Source organism: Engystomops pustulosus, unplaced genomic scaffold, assembly GCF_040894005.1.
Source record: "Engystomops pustulosus unplaced genomic scaffold, aEngPut4.maternal MAT_SCAFFOLD_128, whole genome shotgun sequence".
Classification (NCBI taxonomy): Eukaryota; Metazoa; Chordata; class Amphibia; order Anura; family Leptodactylidae; genus Engystomops; species Engystomops pustulosus.
The window spans coordinates 183,021-192,500 of NW_027285009.1; the positions used below are offsets into that span (position 1 = coordinate 183,021).

The window sequence follows — 9,480 nt, forward strand, 5'->3', positions numbered from 1 at the left end:
TAAGAGCTGTGACTCTGTAGAATAGTCTCCTCAGGAGCCGGTTCTTTACTGTAAGAGCTGTGACTCTGTAGAATAATCTCCTCAGGAGCTGGTTCTTTACTGTAAGAGCTGTGACTCTGTAGAATAGTCTCCTCAGGAGCCGGTTCCTTACTGTAAGAGCTGTGACTCTGTAGAATAGTCTCCTCAGGAGCTGGTTCTTTACTGTAAGAGCTGTGACTCTGTAGAATAGTCTCCTCAGGAGCTGGTTCTGTACTGTAAGAGCTGTGACTCTGTAGAATAGTCTCCTCAGGAGCCGGTTCCTTACTGTAAGAGCTGTGACTCTGTAGAATAGTCTCCTCAGGAGCTGGTTCTTTACTGTAAGAGCTATGAATCTGTAGAATAGTCTCCTCAGGAGCTGGTTCTTTACTGTAAGAGCTGTGACTCTGTAGAATAGTCTCCTCAGGAGCCGGTTCCTTACTGTAAGAGCTGTGACTCTGTAGAATAGTCTCCTCAGGAGCCAGTTCCTTACTGTAAGAGCTGTGACTCTGTAGAATAGTCTCCTCAGGAGCCGGTTCTGTACTGTAAGAGCTGTGACTCTGTAGAATAGTCTCCTCAGGAGCCGGATCTTTACTCTAAGAGCTGTGACTCTGTAGAATAGTCTCCTCAGGAGCTGGTTCTGTACTGTAAGAGCTGTGACTCTGTAGAATAGTCTCCTCAGGAGCCGGTTCTTTACTGTAAGAGCTGTGACTCTGTAGAATAGTCTCCTCAGGAGCCGGTTCCTTACTGTAAGAGCTGTGACTCTGTAGAATAGTCTCCTCAGGAGCCGGTTCTGTACTGTAAGAGCTGTGACTGTAGAACAGTCTCCTTTCCTGTTAGACGTGTGTGGGGTAGACCCCTCAGGCACTGGGGTTCTGCGTGCCCCTACCCCTCATTATGAGCCCATAGACCCTCGGGATGCTCCACACAGCAGACTCTGGCACACATTGGTTATAAAATAGTTTTTTTTTTACATTTTATTGTTGGGTTTATACACTAAAAAAGTAATAAATACCATAAAAAGCAAGTAATTGAGGCACTTTTCTCCCCACACGATGGGGTCACATACTTCTTCCTCTCTCCCACAAGGCACTGCTCGGCTTGTTGTACCCCAGGAGGCAGCGCGCTGGGTTTCACAGCCACATTACACAGTTATAACATAGGTCAGTAACATAAGTTTACAAAATGCTTGTACACGTCCCCCCCCACCTGCCCCCGAACACAGGGAGGGGGGGGGGGGGGGGTATAACAATAACAACACTGCTTATATGGAGAAACAATAATACTTCATAATAACGGCGCAGCGCCCGTACCGTCTGCTCTACGTCATACATGTGCGTGTATACAATTAGTCACACGTACCATAGGGATGAGCCCAGCTTTGGTCACCAGGTATAAACATTGTCCCCTGTCCCATCGACCTCTGACCTCGTCTAGGAGATGACTGAAATGTATTAGTGTTAATGAGCGACAATCCCCTCCCCCATCACATCACATCTACAAAGAACTCGCTGGGATTGCCCATGGCCATGTGGAAGGACTGGCGGCTGGCCGTCAGCTCCGGAGGAACAGATGCCAGGTCCCGCACGAGCGGGGGAGCACCGGGCGGAACAGAAGAGGAAGGAGGACATGCTGACGGTGGTGGAAGAGGAGGCGGCATCATCATCAGCATCATGGGGTTGTAGGACAGCGGGACCCCCGGAGCCGGGTAGGAGTGCACGGAGGGCGGGTGATGAGCCGTCACCTGGGAGCGGATGGATGCAGAGCGTTCGCTGGGGGGACCAGCGTCACCGCTTCTCCTCAGGCTGCTCCGGGTGGAGTATTCAGACTCGCTGCCAGAACCAGACTTGGAGTCTCCTCCACCTGCTGAACGATCCTCCTTCTGAACTCCACGGCCTCCATCGCTGCGCGTGGAGCCACTGCTCCGGCTCCCTGCGGAGGAAAGACAATTCTGTGTAAGAAGAAGCCATTCAGGGTCATCACAAGAAAACTCTCCCAGGGCCGAGTAGTAGGACCACCTCACCTTCACTGTGCTGGCTGCCCGCACTGCCCAGGCCATAGCTGTAGGAGGACAGCTCGTGGTAGGCCGGTGGCTGGGCACCGTAAGGATGAGGAGCAGGATACTGGTAGGAGAATGTGGGGAGAAGAGGCCACGGTGACGCTCCAGGAAGAGGAAGAGGAGCCAGGGTGTCCTGGTCAGAGGCTCCACTTGATCCATCATTATCATTGAGAGACAGATTGGCCATGTCTGAAAATGAGCAAAATCAGAGGGGGCAGAGCAAAATCAGAGGGGGCAGAGCAACATCAGAGGGGGCAGAGCAACATCAGAGGGGGCAGAGCAAAATCAGAGGGGGCAGAGCAAAATCAGAGGGGGCAGAGCAAAATCAGAGGGGGCAGAGCAAAATCAGAGGGGGCAGAGCAAAATCAGAGGGGGCAGAGCAAAATCAGAGGGGGCAGAGCAAAATCAGAGGGGGCAGAGCAAAATCAGAGGGGGCAGAGCAAAATCAGAGGGGGCAGAGCAAAATCAGAGGGGGCAGAGCAAAATCAGAGGGGGCAGAGCAAAATCAGAGGGGGCAGAGCAAAATCAGAGGGGGCAGAGCAAAATCAGAGGGGGCAGAGCAAAATCAGAGGGGGCAGAGCAAAATCAGAGGGGGCAGAGCAAAATCAGAGGGGGCAGAGCAAAATCAGAGGGGGCAGAGCAAAATCAGAGGGGGCAGAGCAAAATCAGAGGGGGCAGAGCAAAATCAGAGGGGGCAGAGCAAAATCAGAGGGGGCAGAGCAAAATCAGAGGGGGCAGAGCTCCCACAGTCAGTGCCGCCACACTATGATACACGAGACACTTACAGTTCTCACAGCTGCTCAGGTCTCCAAAGATGTAGTAACACTGCTCCGAGAAGGTGATCTTATTAACCGTGTGACGGATGAAGCCAGCCTTCAGCAAGTTACTAGCGAACTTGCGAGCCTCGCGCCGGTCCTGGAAGCCTTCCACATGATGGTACAGCCAGTCCACCACATCAGAGCCTGGAGAGAGCCACAAGACGTGAGCACAACCAGCAAGGACTTCCATACATCCCCGTCTCCTTACTCTAGGGGGCACTCACCTAAGAAAGCATTGGGGATGGTGATCTTCAGCCACATGCGATCTCTCACTTCAAGGCCGGACTCAGGAGAAGCCATGACCTTCACCACGGAGGCCAGATCAGTGTGTATGGAGAGGCTGAAGAGAGACCCTGGGGGGAGGGCGTGAGACACTGCAAAGAGACGCACACAGTGCAAAGGTCAGACTTGTGCCGCAAGGGACCCACACGGAGCCCACCCAAGGCCCCTGCATGGAGCCCACCCAAGGCCCCTGCATGGAGACTACTCACGCTCGGTCTCAGTCACTGAAGTACTGGAGGTCATGCTGCTCATGGACGCACTGCCCGGATACACGGGGAAGGATCCGCTCATGGCCGCCGAGTGAGAAACCCAGGCTGCAGGGTCGATGGGCTGAATGGGCTCATCTGAAAGAGAACAACCAGTATAAGAGGGGGGCCCAGCGGGGCAACGGTCAACGGTGTGAGAGGGAGGGGGGGGATGCAGCGGCACCGGTGGGAGAGGGGGGGGGGGGGGGGGAGCGCGGCACTCACTTCGAGGAAGAGTGAAGTAACCCTGAGGAGACGGGTCCCAGCATTTGGCCACAGTCAGGACAATGGGCCTGGAAAACAGAGTTCACCGAATTATTTGTCAAACCCTAAAAACCCACCATAACCAATCAGCTCCAACCCTACCCCCACCCCAAATACACATCAGCTCCAACCCTACCCCCACCCCAAATACACATCAGCTCCAACCCTACCCCCACCCCAAATACACATCAGCTCCAACCCTACCCCCACCCCAAATACACATCAGCTCCAACCCTACCCCCAACCCCAAATACACATCAGCTCCAACCCTACCCCCAACCCCAAATACACATCAGCTCCAACCCTACCCCCACCCCAAATACACATCAGCTCCAACCCTACCCCCACCCCAAATACACATCAGCTCCAACCCTACCCCCAACCCCAAATACACATCAGCTCCAACCCTACCCCCAACCCCAAATACACATCAGCTCCAACCCTACCCCCACCCCAAATACACATCAGCTCCAACCCTACCCCCACCCCAAATACACATCAGCTCCAACCCTACCCCCACCCCAAATACACATCAGCTCCAACCCTACCCCCACCCCAAATACACATCAGCTCCAACCCTACCCCCAACCCCAAATACACATCAGCTCCAACCCTACCCCCAACCCCAAATACACATCAGCTCCAACCCTACCCCCAACCCCAAATACACATCAGCTCCAACCCTACCCCCAACCCCAAATACACATCAGCTCCAACCCTACCCCCAACCCCAAATACACATCAGCTCCAACCCTACCCCCAACCCCAAATACACATCAGCTCCAACCCTACCCCCAACCCCAAATACACATCAGCTCCAACCCTACCCCCAACCCCAAATACACATCAGCTCCAACCCTACCCCCAACCCCAAATACACATCAGCTCCAACCCTACCCCCACCCCAAATACACATCAGCTCCAACCCTACCCCCACCCCAAATACACATCAGCTCCAACCCTACCCCCACCCCAAATACACATCAGCTCCAACCCTACCCCCAACCCCAAATACACATCAGCTCCAACCCTACCCCCACCCCAAATACACATCAGCTCCAACCCTACCCCCACCCCAAATACACATCAGCTCCAACCCTACCCCCACCCCAAATACACATCAGCTCCAACCCTACCCCCACCCCAAATACACATCAGCTCCAACCCTACCCCCACCCCAAATACACATCAGCTCCAACCCTACCCCCATTACACCGCAGCAGTAACCTACCCACAACCCCAAATACACATCAGCTCCAACCCTACCCCCACCCCAAATACACATCAGCTCCAACCCTACCCCCAACCCCAAATACACATCAGCTCCAACCCTACCCCCAACCCCAAATACACATCAGCTCCAACCCTACCCCCACCCCAAAAACACATCAGCTCCAACCCTACCCCCACCCCAAATACACATCAGCTCCAACCCTACCCCCACCCCAAATACACATCAGCTCCAACCCTACCCCCACCCCAAATACACATCAGCTCCAACCCTACCCCCACCCCAAATACACATCAGCTCCAACCCTACCCCCATTACACCGCAGCAGTAACCTACCCTCCTACCCCCATTACACAGGAGCAGTAACCCTTTCCTCCCCCTCCTAGGTCTTGCTTACCCAGGTTTATGGACGATGTCTCGGAGGACTCGGACCGCGTCGTCGTTGCTCATGTTCTCAAAGTTGATGTCATTCACCTGGAAGATAAATGGAGGGAAGAAATGGAGAATCCCATGCAGAGAAGGGTTTAACGGAACAATATGGAACACGTTTTGATGCTGGATCGGTATTTCACGGACGTAACCAAGAGACAGGGACAGACAGGTGTCAGCTATACCCCATACACAGGAGGCTGCAGGCTTAGTACAGACAGGTGTCAGCTATACCCCATACACAGGGGGCTGCAGGCTTAGTACAGACAGGTGTCAGCTATACACCATACACAGGAGGCTGCAGGCTTAGTACAGACAGGTGTCAGCTATACACCATACACAGGAGGCTGCAGGCTTAGTACAGACAGGTGTCAGCTATACCCCATACACAGGAGGCTGCAGGCTTAGTACAGACAGGTGTCAGCTATACCCCATACACAGGAGGCTGCAGGCTTAGTACAGACAGGTGTCAGCTATACACCATACACAGGAGGCTGCAGGCTTAGTACAGACAGGTGTCAGCTATACCCCATACACAGGAGGCTGCAGGCTTAGTACAGACAGGTGTCAGCTATACACCATACACAGGGGGCTGCAGGCTTAGTACAGACAGGTGTCAGCTATACCCCATACACAGGAGGCTGCAGGCTTAGTACAGACAGGTGTCAGCTATACACCATACACAGGAGGCTGCAGGCTTAGTACAGACAGGTGTCAGCTATACACCATACACAGGGGGCTGCAGGCTTAGTACAGACAGGTGTCAGCTATACACCATACACAGGAGGCTGCAGGCTTAGTACAGACAGGTGTCAGCTATACACCATACACAGGAGGCTGCAGGCTTAGTACAGACAGGTGTCAGCTATACACCATACACAGGGGGCTGCAGGCTTAGTACAGACAGGTGTCAGCTATACCCCATACACAGGAGGCTGCAGGCTTAGTACAGACAGGTGTCAGCTATACACCATACACAGGAGGCTGCAGGCTTAGTACAGACAGGTGTCAGCTATACACCATACACAGGAGGCTGCAGGCTTAGTACAGACAGGTGTCAGCTATACACCATACACAGGGGGCTGCAGGCTTAGTACAGACAGGTGTCAGCTATACACCATACACAGGGGGCTGCAGGCTTAGTACAGACAGGTGTCAGCTATACACCATACACAGGAGGCTGCAGGCTTAGTACAGACAGGTGTCAGCTATACACCATACACAGGAGGCTGCAGGCTTAGTACAGACAGGTGTCAGCTATACACCATACACAGGAGGCTGCAGGCTTAGTACAGACAGGTGTCAGCTATACACCATACACAGGGGGCTGCAGGCTTAGTACAGACAGGTGTCAGCTATACACCATACACAGGAGGCTGCAGGCTTAGTACAGACAGGTGTCAGCTATACACCATACACAGGGGGCTGCAGGCTTAGTACAGACAGGTGTCAGCTATACACCATACACAGGGGGCTGCAGGCTTAGTACAGACAGGTGTCAGCTATACACCATACACAGGGGGCTGCAGGCTTAGTACAGACAGGTGTCAGCTATACACCATACACAGGGGGCTGCAGGCTTAGTACAGACAGGTGTCAGCTATACACCATACACAGGAGGCTGCAGGCTTAGTACAGACAGGTGTCAGCTATACCCCATACACAGGAGGCTGCAGGCTTAGTACAGACAGGTGTCAGCTATACCCCATACACAGGAGGCTGCAGGCTTAGTACAGACAGGTGTCAGCTATACCCCATACACAGGAGGCTGCAGGCTTAGTACAGACAGGTGTCAGCTATACACCATACACAGGAGGCTGCAGGCTTAGTACAGACAGGTGTCAGCTATACCCCATACACAGGGGGCTGCAGGCTTAGTACAGACAGGTGTCAGCTATACACCATACACAGGAGGCTGCAGGCTTAGTACAGACAGGTGTCAGCTATACACCATACACAGGAGGCTGCAGGCTTAGTACAGACAGGTGTCAGCTATACACCATACACAGGAGGCTGCAGGCTTAGTACAGACAGGTGTCAGCTATACACCATACACAGGGGGCTGCAGGCTTAGTACAGACAGGTGTCAGCTATACACCATACACAGGAGGCTGCAGGCTTAGTACAGACAGGTGTCAGCTATACACCATACACAGGGGGCTGCAGGCTTAGTACAGACAGGTGTCAGCTATACACCATACACAGGAGGCTGCAGGCTTAGTACAGACAGGTGTCAGCTATACACCATACACAGGAGGCTGCGGGCTTAGTACAGACAGGTGTCAGCTATACACCATACACAGGAGGCTGCAGGCTTAGTACAGACAGGTGTCAGCTATACCCCATACACAGGAGGCTGCAGGCTTAGTACAGACAGGTGTCAGCTATACACCATACACAGGGGGCTGCAGGCTTAGTACAGACAGGTGTCAGCTATACACCATACACAGGAGGCTGCAGGCTTAGTACAGACAGGTGTCAGCTATACCCCATACACAGGAGGCTGCAGGCTTAGTACAGACAGGTGTCAGCTATACACCATACACAGGAGGCTGCAGGCTTAGTACAGACAGGTGTCAGCTATACACCATACACAGGGGGCTGCAGGCTTAGTACAGACAGGTGTCAGCTATACACCATACACAGGAGGCTGCAGGCTTAGTACAGACAGGTGTCAGCTATACACCATACACAGGGGGCTGCAGGCTTAGTACAGACAGGTGTCAGCTATACACCATACACAGGGGGCTGCAGGCTTAGTACAGACAGGTGTCAGCTATACACCATACACAGGAGGCTGCAGGCTTAGTACAGACAGGTGTCAGCTATACCCCATACACAGGAGGCTGCAGGCTTAGTACAGACAGGTGTCAGCTATACACCATACACAGGAGGCCGCAGGCTTAGTACAGACAGGTGTCAGCTATACCCCATACACAGGAGGCTGCAGGCTTAGTACAGACAGGTGTCAGCTATACACCATACACAGGGGGCTGCAGGCTTAGTACAGACAGGTGTCAGCTATACACCATACACAGGAGGCTGCAGGCTTAGTACAGACAGGTGTCAGCTATACACCATACACAGGGGGCTGCAGGCTTAGTACAGACAGGTGTCAGCTATACACCATACACAGGAGGCTGCAGGCTTAGTACAGACAGGTGTCAGCTATACACCATACACAGGAGGCTGCAGGCTTAGTACAGACAGGTGTCAGCTATACACCATACACAGGAGGCTGCAGGCTTAGTACAGACAGGTGTCAGCTATACCCCATACACAGGGGGCCGCAGGCTTAGTACAGACAGGTGTCAGCTATACACCATACACAGGGGGCTGCAGGCTTAGTACAGACAGGTGTCAGCTATACACCATACACAGGGGGCTGCAGGCTTAGTACAGACAGGTGTCAGCTATACACCATACACAGGAGGCTGCAGGCTTAGTACAGACAGGTGTCAGCTATACCCCATACACAGGGGGCTGCAGGCTTAGTACAGACAGGTGTCAGCTATACACCATACACAGGAGGCTGCAGGCTTAGTACAGACAGGTGTCAGCTATACACCATACACAGGGGGCTGCAGGCTTAGTACAGACAGGTGTCAGCTATACCCCATACACAGGGGGCCGCAGGCTTAGTACAGACAGGTGTCAGCTATACACCATACACAGGGGGCCGCAGGCTTAGTACAGACAGGTGTCAGCTATACACCATACACAGGAGGCCGCAGGCTTAGTACAGACAGGTGTCAGCTATACACCATACACAGGAGGCTGCGGGCTTAGTACAGACAGGTGTCAGCTATACACCATACACAGGAGGCTGCAGGCTTAGTACAGACAGGTGTCAGCTATACACCATACACAGGAGGCTGCAGGCTTAGTACAGACAGGTGTCAGCTATACACCATACACAGGAGGCTGCAGGCTTAGTACAGACAGGTGTCAGCTATACACCATACACAGGAGGCTGCAGGCTTAGTACAGACAGGTGTCAGCTATACACCATACACAGGAGGCTGCGGGCTTAGTACAGACAGGTGTCAGCTATACACCATACACAGGAGGCTGCAGGCTTAGTACAGACAGGTGTCAGCTATACCCCATACACAGGAGGCTGCAGGCTTAGTACAG

General features: G+C 53.3%; 1 protein-coding gene across 2 annotated transcripts in view; it reads right to left on the reverse strand.

Moving 5' to 3' along the window:
* Positions 1–962: 962 nt before the first annotated feature.
* Positions 963–9,480, reverse strand: part of LOC140108413 (segment polarity protein dishevelled homolog DVL-2-like) — a 22,761-nt gene continuing 14,243 nt past the window's right edge. For both annotated transcript variants that reach the window (XM_072131721.1, XM_072131722.1), the window contains 7 exons: positions 5,312–5,388; positions 3,645–3,712; positions 3,384–3,518; positions 3,117–3,266; positions 2,860–3,036; positions 2,039–2,263; positions 963–1,947 (listed from right to left, as the gene is read on the reverse strand). In XM_072131721.1, coding sequence (XP_071987822.1) covers positions 1,502–1,947; positions 2,039–2,263; positions 2,860–3,036; positions 3,117–3,266; positions 3,384–3,518; positions 3,645–3,712; positions 5,312–5,388 — 1,278 coding nt within the window. In that variant the 3' untranslated portion in view covers positions 963–1,501. The remainder of the gene's footprint in view (positions 1,948–2,038; positions 2,264–2,859; positions 3,037–3,116; positions 3,267–3,383; positions 3,519–3,644; positions 3,713–5,311; positions 5,389–9,480) is intronic.